Source organism: Bos taurus, chromosome 4, assembly GCF_002263795.3.
Source record: "Bos taurus isolate L1 Dominette 01449 registration number 42190680 breed Hereford chromosome 4, ARS-UCD2.0, whole genome shotgun sequence".
Lineage (NCBI taxonomy): Eukaryota > Metazoa > Chordata > Mammalia > Artiodactyla > Bovidae > Bos > Bos taurus.
Window position 1 is genome coordinate 78,841,595 of NC_037331.1, and position 18,100 is coordinate 78,859,694.

The 18,100-nt window shown below is 44.2% G+C and overlaps 1 protein-coding gene across 5 annotated transcripts in view; it reads left to right on the plus strand.

Annotated features, from left to right (window-relative positions):
- Positions 1 to 18,100, plus strand: part of GLI3 (GLI family zinc finger 3) — a 318,180-nt gene that overhangs the window by 94,512 nt on the left and 205,568 nt on the right. For 4 of the 5 annotated variants that reach the window (XM_059885923.1, XM_059885922.1, XM_059885925.1 and 1 more), the window contains one exon: positions 7,675 to 7,917. In XM_059885923.1, coding sequence (XP_059741906.1) covers positions 7,675 to 7,917 — 243 coding nt within the window. Of the gene's footprint in view, positions 1 to 3,642; positions 3,882 to 7,674; positions 7,918 to 18,100 lie in introns of those variants that run through there. The other variant, XM_005205661.5, reaches the window with a different exon arrangement.

Here is an 18,100-nt window from a genome sequence, read left to right on the forward strand (position 1 = left end):
GAGAGACTCTTCATTCTTTGCTTTTAAAAGACTCAAACCGAGTTCTCAAAGAACTCTCTAATACCTAAATGTTCCTGAGACTGTTACTCGCAGATAGGCATAAATGCGCTATTAAGTGGAAGGAAAAAAAATGGGGCCCTCCTGAGAATTTATTGTACTGCCTTTGATGTCACTAATTAACTCACTCTGTGTAAGCAGTGACTAGTAACTAATAGCAGGCTAATAGAAGAAGCTTCATGACATTTTAGAATTCTTAAAGCTAGGAAAGGTCTTCTTGAGCTCATGGAAAATTAGGAAGATCTCCGTTTTACAGGACGGCCTGCCGGGCCCTCAGAGGCCTGTTTTGTTGTTTGTTGTTGTTGTTTTTTTCCTCTTCCCAGGTACAGGTGGGGTTTGGCTACTGCTTTGTCTAAAACTTTGAAAACTGGTTAGTAAGGTTGGGTTTGTGCTGGGCCAAGTCATAGTGTTAACACCCAGAAGCATCCTTCCCGAGGTGGGCAGGGGTGTGGACCTCTGATTGGTGTGGGTTCAGAGAGAGGCGAGGCAAGAGGATGTAAACCCTATAGGGCATGCCTGGTGAGGCCTCAGACATGAAGCTTGTGTGATTGACCCCTGATTTTCCAGATGACAAGGAGCCCTTATTTTTGAAAAGGCAAGAGGCTGCTTGCTCCAGACCTTGGGAGCTCCCTGCTCCCGGGAACTCCCGGCAGTGTCAGGTTTGCCCTTCAGTTTATCTAAATTCTTGTCTTACTCTCTCTCCACTCTTTCTATCCCAGGAGCCCCTTTTAAAGCTGTGTGAAGCTCTGGAAGCTGAGTAGTAGGGAGTGAGGCCAGAAATTGCCTTGGGTTTAGTCCTGTTCTTGGGAGCAAATAGTTTCTGGTGAAGGGCTGGTGGGATACTGGTGGGTCAGTCCAGACTATGTTTTGTTCTTTGGCAAAAAGAACTCTAGAAATGTTAAAAAAAAAAAAAAAAAAAAAATTGTGGTACTCCTACTGCTCGGATGGGGGCCGTTTTCTACTTCTCTGCTTTCCCCTTTTGATCTCCTCGTTGATGGAAGGAGTCAGAAAGAGCTACCCGTTAATGCTTGAGCCCATGATCTTTGAGAAAAGATTGCCACTTGAATTTCTCCAAAGCTTCAAATCCCCCAGCTGCCCTCTCGAGTAGCAGGCCCTGCAGTCGGTTTAAAGGTTGCAGACAAAGCAGGGAGCGCTCTCGGATCCATCTGGGCCACTCCCTCTGTCATCAGTCATTGTCAATGGGAGATGTATGTGTAGCCGCACAAGGGCGATGTCTGACCCCAAGGGCATTGGAAATGTTCTTAGAGAAGGCATTGTTTGCTCCTCCCTTTGGAAGCCAGACTCTAAGATTCCAGGGAGCAGCTTCTGGCTTAGGCATCTCTGCAGTCAGGATGGAAAGGGTCAAGATTCTGCTTCTAAAAACTACAGACACTACCTCCCCCCCCCCACCCCCCACTTTCTGGCATAATTCTACAAACCTTGTGAATGTACTTAGCCTCTTCTCTTTCGTTTCTGATCTCTCTTTGGGCAAAGTCTTAGAGAAAATTCTGAAACAAGGAGGCGAGGCATTGGGTTCCATTGGTTTTTTTATTCAAAGAACATCAGAAAGTAAATAACCACAGAAATAAAAGCTGACAAGATGCAACCAATGCATAATAAGAAAACATGAAATAATGCTCTTTCCAAACACAGCCAAGCAATTTCCTGGGGGAAAAGCAGAAAATGATGTTCTGTTTCTTCCTTAGACGAGAGGAAGGTGGGGCTCCAGGCTTGTGGGAGCACACTAAAACCTGCAGTAACACAGATGCCATTGGTCGAGCCTCAGCGTGCGACAGTATGTGTGTGCGTGAGTGAGTGTGTGTGTGTGTGCGCGCGCACACACAGCCTGTGTAAGGCATGCGCCTGTCCTCATACCTGTGGGGATAAGATGCTCCAGGGTACTAAGACCCTGAAGTTGGATGTCCTACCATGGATTTGTCCCTGGGGCCTTCTGGGTTTTTCCCAGAAGTGGTTGTTTGTTGACAAAAACTTATTTGGAGAGTATCAAGGATTTGAAAATGTCAGATCATCAAAATGTAATTACTCTCCTCCCTTCCTTTAACTGATGGTTGTGGGGGTGGAGGCTGAGATTGCACACAAGCCACAGGTATCATTCACCAAACCTGCCTGGGAGCAGACCTCTTCTCATGTTAACAGGACTTGGTGGCCTATCGAAGGCGTGATTAGGATTCCTCTTACATCACGTATAAGGGACATATTTGCATAGTTTTGATCAGGAAACTGGCCCTAATGCCTTGTCTGGCTGTAACATCGGGTTCTGGTGAGGAGCAAGTGAGAAGATACAAATAATAAATCGGTCTGTGGCAGAAACAGATTATTTCTTTTCTTAAGAAAGGGGATTGACGTTTGCCGGTGAGGGGTCAGGAATAGCCCTCCGCGTGTTGATTGAGGCTCACACCTGTGTTTTGATCCATTTGTAGATGACTTGATGATATCACTCAGTTTGGAAATGATGAGGTTTCACAAACTCAGACCTTATTAAACACGGAAATATTATTTTCTTGTTTGAATCCTATTCTGTTCGAAATCTGAGTATCCACTCCTTTTTTTTTTTTCCTCCTTAACATTTTGTGGCCTCCACCCCTCCCCCCAGCCGCCCTGCCTTTTGGGCTCACCGAAATTTGAGTGCCACTTTTCTGGGAAAGCCTGATATTCTGACTTCAGTTTTGTAATTTAATGATGGAGAGTTTCCTTAGTAAACCAAATTTAGAGTCCTAGAATGCTTATCTTATATCCAGACCTTGAACATAAAAGGCATTTTATACCCGCAATTGTTCATTTAATGAGCAATTGCAGAGTGCAGGCCGGTTAAGGGATTGAGCTATATGCACTATTATTGCAAGAAGTATTCCGAAATACCAGAAATAGGACGTAAGCTCTGATCAGGGAGACTGCGAGCACAATTACCTTCTTTTCAAATCCTTCTGTGACACTGCGGGAGGAAAAAGGACTTTGAAACTTGAAAGGAAAGAGCTTGCTTTCAACCTCAAAAGCTAGGAGGAAAGGGCTCTGAAATTTGCTCTGAATTCCCAATTCACCATTAGCCTGTTTCTTCCTTTAGCCTCAAGGCATTCTCCGCTTTTTGAAAAGATGTTAAGAAATTCAGTCACAATAGAGAGCCTAGTTCTGAACGTGTTTCACTCGGTCCATTGAGGTCTGGGCTCCAGCCTTTGTGTGGAGTGAATTGAGCTGAGCGGCTAGCTGGTTGCAGAGAGGTGAATGAACAGTCGCTGTGCAGTGGCAAATTCTGGCAAAGAAAGAAGCGCCCCCTCTTCCTTTATTTTCCAATATGCATTCCTGTACAACCCCGCTAGTGGCCATATGTGGCGTCGAGCCTGTTCTTAAGTCAATACGGGGTCCTTGGTTTATTGCAACTCTTGTTAAGTTTGTCTTGTAATTGAAGCTGCTGTTGACCTTGCTTGGGGACCGTTTGTAAAACCGTTTATTTAGCATAAACTGAAATAATAAACCCTCCTTCTCTGGGGCTGATTGTGATAGGGTGACATTAGTTTGATTTAATGATTAGCCAGCCTGACCCTTCTGCTGGAGAGAGTGCCTTGAATAGAGAGAGTTCACTCGGAAGCACTCAGAAAGAATACTAATGAGCTTGTTAAATTTAGCATGGCTCCAACCACTTTTAATTCCTCTAATGGGAGCAAGCACTGCCTGGGAGAGGGAGAGGGCCAGGGTGCAGGGAGGCAGGGAGACACCGAGAATGTTCCTAGCAGGTCTGCACTGCTAGAGAAAGCCCAGCAGAAAGAGAAGTTTGCAGAAAGTAGCTAGCCAGAGCCTGGGACTGAGTTGTAAGTATCCGTCTGTTCACTTTCGCTCTGTGTCTTCTGTGTCTTGGGGGGAAGAGAGGTGTGATTCTTTTAAAACGGGATTGCAGGGGACGGCTTGAAATCCACGTTCATTTCAAAGAGGTGAGCACTTGTATCACAAGATCCTCACCCACTGATTTGGTCAGGGGGACAGGACGTGTTCCTGGTTGGTGATGGGGTGCAGGGTTTTACCTTTCCATGGAAACAGTCATCTGAAACTTTTCTGTCCAGTCCAATGCAAAAGAGCACTTGTGTCCTGGGTCTCCAGGAGAAGAAATCAATCAAGAATTTGGGAACAAATGCACAGGTGTGTGTGTGTGTGTGTGTGTGTGTGTGTGTGTGTTGAGTCCTGCTTCTCACCACATGATGACTTCCTGGAAACCTTCCCTGTAAATGATCTAAGCAATGCTGGTGATGAATCCGCTCTTGAGTTGTGAGAGTTTATGGCACCAAGCACGTCTGATGCAGTATGGGTTGCCTTTGGATGAGTTTGGAAAAACCTGAGACAGCTTCTGAAATGCAACGTGGGGGCAGCCCTCCCTGCAGTGGGTGGGAATTCCCTGATTTCCACTGGAGCACAGATCTGCAGAAGGCAGGGGATCCAAAGTGGGATCCTGATGACAGTTTTGAAAACAGTTTTTCTCTTGAATTTTTTTAGAGACTTGCATGTCTCAGTCTGACCCTCCGAGCCTGCAGCTGCTGAACCGAGAGAGGCACGAACAGTCGCCCTGTGTTTGGCTGTTCAACTCCACTGGCAGATGCTTCTGGAGGACTGGGCTGTTTGCTTACATTTTTGCAGCTGACTTCTGCTTGTTGCCATGGTGGACAGTATGTTTCTGTCAATAATTTGGCCTGGCGTAGCCTGTCTGCGCTGACTCTCCAACTTTATTGAACAACTCAGCTCGACTGAGCAAGATTAGACAGCTCTCGTCTTCTTGGCTTGCTAGAGTGGTTGCTAAATTTATAAGAGCAGGCAGGAATATGGCTTGGAAAGTTTCCCTTTCACTGTAGAGAGTACGCTTTCAAGCCTCATAGCTGTTTGTATTCTGGGGGTGTGTACTGTCAAGGTTTCATCCTGTATGCCCCTCAGAATCAACTCAGTATAGGAGATAAACTTCAGGAAATAATCACCTGCTGGAATTTTCTGGAGAGGTAGAGTAGGTGAAAATGTGGGAGTCCTGACTCATATAAGAGTAAGTCTGATGAAAGTTTCCACGTGAAAAAAATCCTGGCCTGCGTTTTACTAAGAGAATTAGTTCATTTTTTTTCAGTATTAAGTGTTTGAACTTTGCTGATTTCTTGTTCTAATTTGATATTCACACATATTGTGTTAACTGTTATGAAGAAATTAATTTTTAGCTAAAAAGACCCGCCCGTTTCCACTTACCCGCCTCCCCCTAACTGCGTCTTTCTCCCACGAGGTGGGGGAGAAGGTGGGAGGGCTGTGATTAGTCCATGCCCATTATTCAGTTATTCGTGAGGTTGGATTCAAATGCTTGTCTGTAAAGACATCGTGTCTAAGAAACTCACTCTATTGTAGGGATGCAGTTTTAAGAGAAGAAAAGTTAATTTCTTCTAGGAAGATTAAGTCAAGGGAATCCTGTTTTAAACCTGGAACAGATTAGTAGGGCTTGGTTATTCATCTTTCCCAGAGAATGCTAATTGCATGTCACAGTCCCTCTTGGTATGAGCTGTCTGGCTTTCCAAATGCAGGTCCATTCTACAGAATTTACACCTTAGTGCAAAGTTGAAATTGGAAGTTGTGCAGGCACACCTTAGTGGAAAATATGACTTTGGCCATGGTGGGAATTTTTATAAACCGACTATGAGTTTTGAGTGTTTTTAACATCCTTCCATCTTTACATCACTGAAAACCTTCATTCTGCAGCTTGCAACTTTACTGCTAATGAAGTCTGAGTGTGGATTAGGGCCTAAAAGTATTAGAAAGAGAAATTAAAATGTCGAATTTTTTGTTGTTGTTGTTTTTGTAGTTTGTTTTTAAACTAGCAAAAGCATGGTTGGAATTGCTTTTGGAAAGATCAATGTGTGAAAATGTGACCATTTTCTTTTTTAGTAGTTACTTGATAGATTAAACTCATAATTTATCCCATCATTACAAGATTTGAGGGTGGGGATCTGCACAAAATAGTGCTAAAATAATGTTTCACAGTTACCCAGCAGTAGTCAGCAAAATCACTGTAAAGTCCAGAACATACCTCATTGCCTGTTTGGTTTTGAAAGTCATTTGCTAGGCTAAAAAAAAAAAAAAAAGAAACATACACTGCTTATTTTTTCAGGTCCCAAACATAGGCAGGAAAATGAGAATTGCTACTGGCTTTAGGTAGTTCAAAGTATTAGTCATCCCAAAAGAGTTGTTGTTACTTGAGTTTGTATTTTCACACTAGTTCATGTTCATAGTTATTTTTCTAAATTTGTCAAAAGAGCTATGAAATTGCTAAAGCATACTTTTTTTCTGTTTTTTTTTTTTTAAGAGAAGTTTAAGAGAGTATGTCTTTAAGAGAGTATGTCTTTAAGAGAGTATGTCTACCTAGCTAGACATACCTCTGGGTTTTTTTTTGATATTTTGAAGAGAAGTGTGTGAAGATTAGATGAGTTCAAGATCTGTTCAACTAAATAGTATAACAGTATTATTGTTTATATCCACTTATGGTTTTTTTGTTTTTGTTTTGTTTTTAGGATCAGGAATGAGAAATAGCTTTCAAATGAGGTGTCTAAGCAGTGTCCTAACAGCTTTGTTTGTTTCCATCAGCATTTATCTGCCAGAGCAGTCTGTGGATTAAACACAGAGCTTGTGTGGGCATAATTGAGAGTGTACGTATGATTCTTACAAATGAATCGGTCCACTTGTTGTGGGTTCTGAAAGCCAGTTTGGTTTGATTTTATGCCACGGGTCTTTGATCTGCTGTTATCGGAAAGGCCATCCAATCACATTTGCAGAGAACTGTAGTGGACCGATGGAAAGTTCTTACAGATGAAAGGGAACAGAAGTATGAGGGAGCTTGAATTTCATCCAGCCGTTTCTTACATGTTTGAAACGATGTCTGGAGCCCACCGGAGTGTGGATGTAGATCAGTGTAGCCGACGCCCTCCACACCCACGCTCTATCCCCATTTCCTCTCAGCGCTCAGCTCCGCTCTGTGGGCCGAAGCAGGAAGTGTCCTGTAAGGGGCACTGTAGGTGTTCATGATTGCCATCTTTATCCCTTGGATCCTGTGGGTTTTCGGTCCCATGTCTGGCACTGTTTCATCTCTCAGTGGATCACACACCTGACTTAATAAAATCGCAAGGATAAGTTTTGCTTTCTAACAGGTCTTCCTCTGAGGAACAGGGGTCCCTTGCCTCCTGGATCACTGGAGGCCTGGCTTCCTCAGGCCAGGAGAAGCTGGCAATCCATAGCCTTAGTCTGGCAAAATCTCCAGCTCCTCAGGCCCTGCAGGGATACTGGCAGGTCCCTGATGGGAAACCTCACGGGCAGATTCGGCTGGAAGCCGGGAATGAGAATTTGCTGACATCTCAATGTAATAGGCTCATTTCCTGCTCCCCTTCCTCCTTCAATTTGTATCCTGGACTCTCATTCATAAACAATTTTGGCTTGAGACCCTCCAGTCATGGCTAGCTTTCACAGTTGCCAAGAATGAGAAATAGGCTTCTTTTGGAGGCGGGGAGATGGATGGACAGGGAGCCCCAACTGATGATGGTTTTTGAATGTCTCCTCAAAGTGCTCACAGAGTTTTCATTTCCCTTCTGTCTTCAGAGGATGAAAGTCCTGGACAGACCTATCACAGAGAGAGAAGAAACGCAGTCACTATGCAGCCACAGATTGCCCCGGGGCTCAGCAAGATCAGCGAGGAGCCTTCAACATCCAGCGACGAGAGGGCCTCACTGATCAAGAAGGAGATCCATGGGTCCTTGCCCCACCTGGCCGAGCCCTCTGTCCCCTACCGCGGGGCTGTGTTTGCTATGGACCCCAGGAATGGCTACATGGAGCCTCACTATCGTAAGTCGTCCCCAGTCTGTGGCACTTGCTGCAGGAGCCACGGCAGGCTGTGTGTGTGTGCATGTGCACTTAAAGAGTTACTTGTCTTGTACTATTTTATGCAAATGTTTAATTTACTGTCTACATCTTAAGTTCTCCCACATCCTGTTCCTTCTTTTTAGGGAAACCATTTCTTTCCATCTTTAAGCAACTTGGACCTCCGGGGCTGGGAGGCGGCTGTCAGGAAGGTGTCCGTCTGTGGCTAATCCACACAGACCTTTCCTGGGAACTGAAACCAGGTTTCCTCCACCCAAGTAGACCCTGCTGGAGTAAAATCGGTTGAGGAGGGGGAGTTATTAAAGTGGGAGGCATTAGCAGATGTCTTTAATGGCAGATATTCCCCTGTTTAAAAAAAAAAAAATATATATATATATATATATATATATATATTTGCTTTATTGTTGAGGAACAAACAAACCTCTTTTAACCAACCAGGGCCAAATTCCTTCCTGTGGAAGATTTTTCTGTGTATTCTACTTTCTTCTGGAATTCGTAGACTGGAGACCTCGTAAGCTCCTCTTCTCACACTCAGAAAGTTTAAGAAATGAACTAGGATGGTGAACACACCCACAGGATGGTTGCAGAATGCAAAAGAAACTATATAATGGTTGAGCTTGTTTCCGGCCTGGTTCTAGTTAAAATATATAATTCGGTGGTGGAGTAATGAAGTTCATATTGAGATGCCCAAGCGTGCAGCTCTTGATTACAGATTTATCACCTTGCCAGGATACAGACCTGCTGTTTAACCTTCCCGGCTCCAATTCCAGATGATCCATCGTGTGCCACAGAGGGGGACTGGTTTGTGTTTTCCATTTTCCACATCATTCAGAAATTTTAGTGTTTTAAGGCAAAAGGTCATTAGCCAGATGACTGATGAGTGAGGACAGCTGATTAGTGCATGTTTTTTGGTTCAAGAAAGTGCCCAGGATAAAAGCTAATTTCATCCCTTCATTAATTGGCTTGAAGCAGAGGGGAATGTTCCCTCATCAGGGCGCAGATCAAAGTGCTTCACACAACCTTAAGTCTCAGCAACTGCTACCCCCTCCTCCCCAACCATATTATATTGTTGGTAAAGATGGAAGATACATTACTTTTTTTCAGTGGAGGGAGAATTTTTTTTTAAGTGGTCAGAGGCATAGAGGAAAAGGTTCGATGGCTTCTTGTTAGTTTTTCAAAAAGCCTGCAACTTTTCTGTTTAAAAAGTGCTTCTCAGCCCTGTGGCTACAGTTGTTAACTTCTACAGTTACAGAAATGAGGATGTATAGTGTGTGTGACTATAGATGTATAATCTTTCCTCGTTAGAGGTTTATTTCATTTTATTTTTCCTTTATTTTTGGAATGAGAGTTTACAATAGTTGTCAGTAGAGTTTTTCTCCAAGCCCATGTCTGAGTTTTTTACAATGTATTTTTGTGGATGGGTCTCTATTAGATCTCATCCATGCAGAAAATATGAGGGACTCTACATGCTCCTTACCTATATTAATATTCCCTGAGAGTATGCTTACTTTTGAAAAAGGATGAAGTCTAGATTATCAGCCATACATGCCCTGCATCGTTTGTGCCCTTGGGTGGGAACACAGACTTGCCCTGTTTCATATTTATCTTTTGTTTTTCATTCCAGATGCCCACTAATTAGTGAATAGTTAATTGCTCAGGACAGCTGATCGAAGTAGGCAGATGACCGTTAACTTTCTCTGTGCTGTTCAGCGTGCAGCTTGCTCTCGGCCCATTTGTTCTAACGGTTTGCCCATTGAGTCCTCTCCTCATCCCTTGAGGGGCTGGGATCTCTGCACACCTGGGACCCTTGTCCCTGCTTGTGTGTGACCTCCTTCTCCAACATCCAGTGGGAGTATGAACTAGCACAGGGCGCTGGAAAACTCTTGATGGCTCTTGGAACCATTGCTTGTCACTCTGTTGAAGAGACATCGAACCTATAGGTTGGTTGTGCTTCAGCGTTTCCCATGGTATTGTTCAAGCCACTATAAAATCATTGGATAATTTACAAGTGAGGTAGGCTGTCTGTCACCAAATGGCAAATGTTTTTCTGCCCCACCATTCCAAGGTTGGAGAAGGCAATGGCAACCTATTCCAGTACTCTTGCCTGGAAAATCTCATGGATGGAGGAGCCTGGTAGGCTCCAGTCCATGGAGTCGCTAAGAGTCGGTCACGACTGAGCAACTTCACTTTCACTTTTCACTTTCATGCATTGGAGAAGGAAATGGCAGCCCACTCCAGTATTCTTGCCTGGAGAATCCCAGGGATGGGGGAGTCTGGTGGGCTGCAGTGTATGGGGTCGCACAGAGTCGGACACGACTGAAGCGACTTAGCAGCAGCAGCAGCAGCATTCCAAGGTACTCACTCAGTTGGGCATGAATAAATGCTATTGTTACATCCATCATATGGACGTGGAGTCCTGGAGATTGGCTCAGCAACCGGGGCACTCATGTTCCAGCCTTGCCACATACTGACCTCGTGACTGTCGCCAAGTGGGCTTGTCCTCTAAGATCCCTCTGAGGATCCCTTTTCAGCTGTTGAATGGGAGTGTTATGAGATTGCCAGCCCCACAGCGTCCTTGTGACAATTAAGTGAGACAGTGCCAATAAAATACCAATATTTTGTACAACCTCTGGCTAGTGCTGAATGCATCTGAATCATTAGGGATTCTCTCTATTCTCTGCCTCGTTTTCCTTCTCCTGCTTCTTCCTCTTCTTCCTGTTCCATCTTCGTCATCATGAGCAGCAGCAGCATCATCCCCACCACCACCTGTATGTGATAAGTTCACTCTCCAAACCAAGGTGTCTTGTCAGAATTGCAATTGTGTTTGGTTCAGTGTAGACTGGCCTTTCTCTGTCAGACCTGCCTTTCTGATTCCCCAAGGTCAGTGTCTTCTCTAAACACAGATTAGAGATGAGATGGAGTGAATTGTAAAAAAAATCTTTTCTTAGGGAAAGAGTGTGGGGTTAGCATGGGGTGCTGCAGTCTTCTAATCAGAAGTCTTTCTCGCTGAATCTTAAAGGATGGACTGTCATTTTTTCCTATTTGAGGAGCAGAGAACTTTTAAACCTTTTACATGAGTTGGAGTAGTTTTAACATTTAAAATTCCTACCAGAAAGTGTTTTATATAATAAATACAAGCTTAATGCCTGTGGAAAAGTGAAAGGTATATTATTTAGGTGTTCATGGTAAATGATGGAAAGGTGTCCTAAACTAAGCTCCAAGAAGTCAGTAGGACATGACTCTATTTTTTTAGAACCCAGTTGGATTACTTAATCTTCTACCAGTATAATGAGTGCTTTTTTAGGTACTTTGTAATAATACCTATCTGACATGGATTTAAATTATCCAGGTAAATGACAGATGGGAAGCTGAAATTGACACATCTTCCAAAAATCTTTTAGCGTGTGAGAAAAGTGCCCTTTTTTTCAAGTGAGATGTAAAAGTTTGGCCAAGTTTCTTTACCTTGTCTCCGTCGGCAGCCTTGTCAAGCACACAAACTGATTGTGGACCTTCGGTAGCTAAAGGTTCAGAGACATCTTTTTAGGTCACTCTCTTTTCCCTTGAGTCATCTGCCAGCCCCACTAGACCCTTGGAGGGAAAGATTTCTCTAATCCAGTGTAGCTGGGCTTGTGAACTCTCACAGTATTCCTGCGTTTCTCTGTGGTTGGAAAACGCAGACGTTCCAAGATGCCTAATTTGTGCTTCTATATATACTAACTTTGTATTTCTAATGTGTGGGCAGGCTTCCTGTAAGACCGGAAAAAGGAAAATCGTTTTTCCCCTCAGAAGGACATCTGTAAAATTTTTATTGCATAAGGCTCTGTTATACTTGGGTAGGCAATGTTGCATCTTCACAAATTGCACTTAGGCGGGATTCAAAGTATTTTGGGTTTTGTGGGTTTGACTTTTAGAAAAAAGAAAAAGAGAAAACCCCAGGATAGCGGGCACTTCAAACATTTGCAACATGTGTTTGGAATAAAATCCTCACAGAGGGCACTGGGGGCTTTCTCTCGCCAAGGGTAGCTGTGGAAGCGGTGTATATCAAGGCAAGAAAGTAGATGTTCCAGCCGCGTGGCTCAGACTTGGAGTGGTGCTGACAGGCTGGCTGCTGTGGGATCACTCGTGCTTTGTAATTGGGCAGGGCATGGGAGGGACCAGATTTGGGGAATCTGACCTGCATGTCCTGGAGTCAGGATGATGACCCCCATCTCCAGCCCAAAGATTTCTCAGCAAAGATTTTATTCTGCTCCTGGCTCATCTGCAGCCAGATATGCCAAACCACCATCACTCCCGGCTTTCACTTACCACCATGCATTTCTTCTTTTATAAACAGGCAAGTTTATAAAAGACAAGGCAGGTGACATAATAGTTAAAGCATTCCTGTACCCTGGCCGACACTTAACTTTTATTTGCTTCCCTGTTACAGAAAACATGTGTTGCATTGTCTTCTGGACTGTGGTGTGCAGTTTTTTAACTATCCCTGCTGGGCTCTTGGTGGGGAGTTTCTTGGAATCACCATCATGTCATACAGGTCCCCCGCTGGTTTTGTTATGGTGGGGAGGGTTTAGAAAGATGCCCCCTTTTCTAAAATTTCAGGTCTCTTTTCCAGTTTTATAGTTGTGTGAAGACTGCTTTCTTTATGCCCCCAACTGCTCCCAAGCAGTTATTCCTCCTGGAAACTATGATTCATTCCTCCATGTAAATGCTTTGATTGAAAACATACTGCTGGTATTCTTCCTTATGTTTCCCAGCTCAGATGACAGAACTATTAGTTGCTAATTAGCAAAAACCTGAGGAATTAGCTTAAAGAAAAGAAACTGAATTTTTAATTGGCTAGCATTTATCTTCTGCAGAAAGCTGATGTGCTGAGCCCACTTGCATTCTTGTGTGCTAAAAAAAAAAAAGGCACGGAAGATATTTTTTCTACCTGTCTGTCTTTATGTTAGGTGACTTTCCACACCCTTTAGAGATCCGTCTTCTAAGTGAGGAGACGGGAAGAGGTGTATTTTACATATTTAATAGACGCACCTGCTCACATTTCTTTTACTCTCGGAGTGTCATCTGGAGGCTGTGAAAGACAAAGATGCCTACGAGGCACAAATGAACAGTTTGGTGTTGACCAAACTGCAGAGACAGTGACAGCTCCCCGGGTGCACAGTTCTCTTCTCATCCAGGCTGTCGTTTCCATCTTTGGAGAACAGTTGGGAAACCAATCAGGAATGTTGTGATTGTTCCTCCCTCCCTCCCCACCACAACCCCCCGAAAACTGGAGGGTTTCACCAGAAAGCCTGATGTTGGGTCCTAGTCTGGGGGCTTTGCTGCCTGTCTTGCATCTTGAGCTAGTCGACTTGAATCATGGGAGGACCTGGAGTGGGAAGATGCAGATAAGTCTAGGAAGCTTTGCAAAACTTATTTGTGAGCTTAAGAAAAGCTCCCTGCTTATTCCTGTCCTTCTCTTAGAAGTTCAGTGTAATGATCCAAGGTTTCTTTCAGCAGCTTGGAGGTAAATGTTTTAACACCAGAAATAGTGATCGCATGTTCACAGACTTTTTTAAAAATAGAGCTACACAGAAGGCAATGGCACCCCACTCCAGCACTCTTTCCTGGAAAATCCAATGGACAGAGGAGCCTGGTGGGCCGAAGTCTATGGGGTCGCTGAGTCAGACATGACTGAGTGACTTCACTTTCACTTTTCACTTTCATGCATTGGAGAAGGAAATGGCAACCCACTCCAGTCTTCTTGCCTGGAGAATCCCGGGGATGGGGGAGCCTCGTGGGCTGCCGTCTATGGGGTCTCACAGAGTCGGACACGACTGAAGCGACTTAGCAGCAGCAGCAGCAGCACACTGCAAGCAACCCTGCAGAAAGTGGTGAAATTTCGGAATCATTTTTAGGAGGCTCCAGATTCTACTCCCCACTGAATCTTTGACATGACTGTGACTCTACACATGAGTCTTGGGAAACAGTGAGTGAGACTGGAAGTCGATGGAAGAGAAGCTCTGTGACCTTTGGAGAAAGAGCTATTGATTTTATCCGTTGAATTTAGGGGACATACTTATTAGAGGGGACCAGGGAGAAGCTTGAAGCCCATTCCTCTAGGAGAGGAATGGAAAGGCAAGACAAAGGGACACCATGCTCTAGAGAGAAGCAGTTGGCTTATTGTTTTGGCCTGGCCCTGTCTCTCTCTGTTGCCCTAACAGTGCCCCCTGCAGGCAAGTCTGGCTCCCTTGGCCCACTGCTCAGGCTGCCCCGCTCAGGCTCTTGTCATCTCAGAATAATTCTTGCCTGTTCTCTTCACCTTCAAATGCTATGCAGTCTTCAGTCTAATGATGCACTTCCTTTGAAAGGCTTCCTTAAGTCCCATCTCACAAGGATCTTTTCCTACCCCACACCCCTAGTCCATGTAAGACCCTGAAATGCATCACAGCTTGGGTTGTCCGTGTATGTTGGCCTGATCTTCTTTAGAATAAGGTGATGTCTGGGGCAGTGCTTTGTTCTTCTATCCACCAGAGTTCCTAGGCAGGACCGAGAGGGCTTGTTAATACAGAGAAGGAGTGAGCTGTTCATTGCTTGGCCTGTCAACATTGGAGATGAAGTTGATCCAGAGCTTGCTGGTCAGAGGTAGCTCCTCAGCAAACAGAAGAAATGGAAGCTTCTGCTTCCATTTTATAATTTACTCACTATAGTCAACCTCTGATTCAAACGTACTCCCCACCCCATCCTCTCTGAACATAGGCAAGGTTTAAAGTGTTTATGACACATTAATTCATTTATAAGATGTTCATTTGCAAAACATCAAGAGTATTTGCTTCCACATACCTGCAGCACATTTAGAACTGCCAGGATGCTCAGACAACGTGCATTGTGGTTCTTTGGAGGAAATTGACACTTTACTCAGAGTTAGATGAGGACCAATTCATTTTAAACACCATGGGATTTGCATAGGAGATCTCCTGTGTATCCATCTAAAATCAAACAGGTAGGTATTCTTCCTGTGGTTAAGGTGAGCATGGTATTTGTTTTGCCCTTTAATAAATTTCAGTGATTTCTCTTATCTTCAGTAACCTCTAAGGCAATTCACGGTTTCAGTAACATCTTTCCAACTTACTAGTGTGGAAGTATGTGTGTAATTCCTGGTAGTGGGATCCTCCATCGACAAATTGATTGGGATCATGAATCCAATTGTTTAAATATTCCATGGAATTTCGTTCCTTTTCTAATTTGGTTACCCACCCAACACCCAGCACCAGTGGCAGTATTCTTAGTTGCGTCTAGTTTCTTTTCCTCCTCCGTCGCTCCCTCCTTCCTTGAGAAAAAGCATGAGAAACACAGCAGCTCCTGCCATTTCATAGCCATCTGCTCACAGCTTCCTAGCCCATTTTCTAACAGAGGCAACATTATCCTTGGCCCCCTCCTCCTTTTTCTTGTATAATTAAAGAATGTTACCTTTGATGTCTCTTGAAAGCTGCATCTCCTGCTCTGCTTTAGCTTTCTTGATCTTGTACCTATAAATTTGTGCTGTATCTTCATCTCACTTAGTAAAAGGGCTGGATTTTTCTTTGTGCCTTGCACAGTTTGCTTTAATATGGGGTTGCCGATCTGGCATTTTATGGCTCTGTCCTTCTTATGTTCTGATAGAGTTTGGATTCTTGCAGAACTCTTTGAAAAGTATCCAACTTTCAATCCTTTGAGCTTTTACATGTGGGTCCATACTTTGGGTCTCTCCTAAAACGCATTGTTTTCATTTTCCTAATATCTTCCCTTCTTTGTGGGCTGGGGTGGGGGTGTCTCCTGGCTTTTTATCAGCCAAAGTTTTTGATGAGTTTCTTCCTGTTAGAACAACATGAAGAAAGTTCTGGACTCATTTAGCTGTTTGTGTTTTCGGTTCACCTGTCAGTCATTTGCTAGTTAATCATGCTTACCAAATGTCTCTTAAGTGCTAACCTGTGTTGGACAGAAAGAACAAGGTCGTTGCTTCTGTGGAGCTTTAGGCCAGTGGGACAGTAAAACAAGTAGATAAGCCCTTGCTGAAAGTCGGTATAAAGGATGTATAATAAAAGATAGATACAGAGTCCCTGAAGAGTAGAAAACACACACATACCTCACCCAGACTTGATGAGTTGGGAAGGCTTCCTGGAGAAAGCTGTACTTGAAAAAATATTTGTGGTAGAGGTAGAGAGACATTTGCGAAGATATAAAGGCCAAAGGAAAAACTGACGCTCATGAGGACCTGAGAACTAGGGGGCTGGGGAGTGGAGCTCACGTCAGAGAGTGACAGGAGACAGGCTGTAGAGGTGCAAGCCCGCAGGCTTCCTAGAAGCTGATCTGCTGCTGCATGAGTCCAGGGCAAGCCCTAAGACTTATTTCATGGCGTTTGCATATTTAAGCAGATCTTTGGGTAACTGTGTTTCCCATCACCAGCCCAGAATTTGTCCTGGATTTAATTCACTTCCTCCTTCTGATTTGCCCGTGTGCAATTTCATCCTCAGACCCTCCTGACTTCTTTGGCTGACTCCTCGTCCTGTGTTCCTCAAGGACATGCTACTGCTTCCCCAGTGCCCTGTGTTAAATTTTCTTTCGAAGACAACAAAATGATATCTACTTGTTCTCCAGCTGCTGAGCTTTTCTGTATTAGATAACCCTCATAATCATGGCATCTTGGTCTCAAAGTACAAACCCTAAACACTGGGAAATAAGTGCAACTTCATTGCCAATGAATTAAGAATGCTCTGTATTAAGACATGTTTTAACTTCAGAATATAAGATCCACAATAAAAAATTTAAAAAACCTGAAGTTTTACTTTATTGAAAAACTCAAATCCTCTGACATCAGTGGAGCCAGAGGTGTTGTGCAAAGGGCCCACGGCAAGGTTGGGGAAAGGGCCCAGGAATAACAAAGTGAAATTCATCTGGGAAATCTAGTAGCTAATGCCACTGGGAGAAAATGAGAACAAAGACTTCCAGAAGTGGGATAAGCCCGCAATCCAGCCTGGACAGAAAGAGTCTTAAGGGAGATGGCGGGGGTGGGGGGGGGGGTACTCATGAGTTCTCTCTGTGGGGGGCTGCAGGGCTAATCAGTGGGCATTGTGTAGGTCAGAGGAAGCTCACTCTAAGAAGCTGGGTGTTTACTCATCCACTGGGGGGACCCAAATCTGCATCCTGATTATGCTCCTGACTTGTGAGTGGGATCAAAGGGGAGCCTGTTTCCTGGTTTAGAGAGGAGCAGAGAAGTGTGCACGAAGCATCCTAGGAAACAGACACCAACTCTTTTTTCTGTTGGCTTTTGTGAAATAAGCCTGCATTTGAATTTGACGAGATTTCAGATTTCCTTCCCCAGTCCTGTTTTTCCCCTTTAAATAAGGAACATCATCACTTCCCTTCCCCCTCCACCAGCGTCTGTGATTCCAGCTTAGTTCAAAGACTCTGACCGCATAGGTTGACTCTTTTGATCAAATGCGCAGTTTACTTCATATTTAATATACAGGATATATATTACACAGCATATAATGCTATGAAATGCATTTTTATGTAGCCTTTATGTTTTATCTTTAATGATGTTTCGAGCATAATTTGTGCCTTTCACATTCCCAAAATTGATGATATAGAGAGACAGTTGATGAGCAGTTGGAGGCACCTGAGTGCCTCCAGTGTCCCCGACTATTCTGATCAGAACCCTGGTGCGATGTGCTTCAAGTCTTACTCCATTGGGTACATGATGTATAATCTTCATTTGCATTTCAAAAATTCCTTGTATCTTTTTGAGAGTCTGTCATCAGTCAGACACTGTCTAGGTCCGGAGGGGGCAGTGTTTGCCAAGACCAGTCAGGTCTAGGCCTTCGTGGAGCCCACATTCTAGCCAGAGGAGAAATACACCAAACATGGGGGGAGGGACATCAACAATGAGACAGCACAGCAGGTGCTCCGAGTCCACTAAGACAGATGGTGTGCTGGGGTGAGAGTCGGGGTGGAGACTCGTACCTTGCAAGGGGCAGGCAGAACAGAAGACCCTTCTGGGCAATGTTTTTACAGTTGACACTCAAGTGACAAAAAGGAGTTCAACCTTGGGAAGGTCCAAGGGGAGGGCATTTCACTTTAAGAGTGGAATTTGTGGATTTCCTGTGGCCACGTCTAGGAGCAGAGAGAAGGC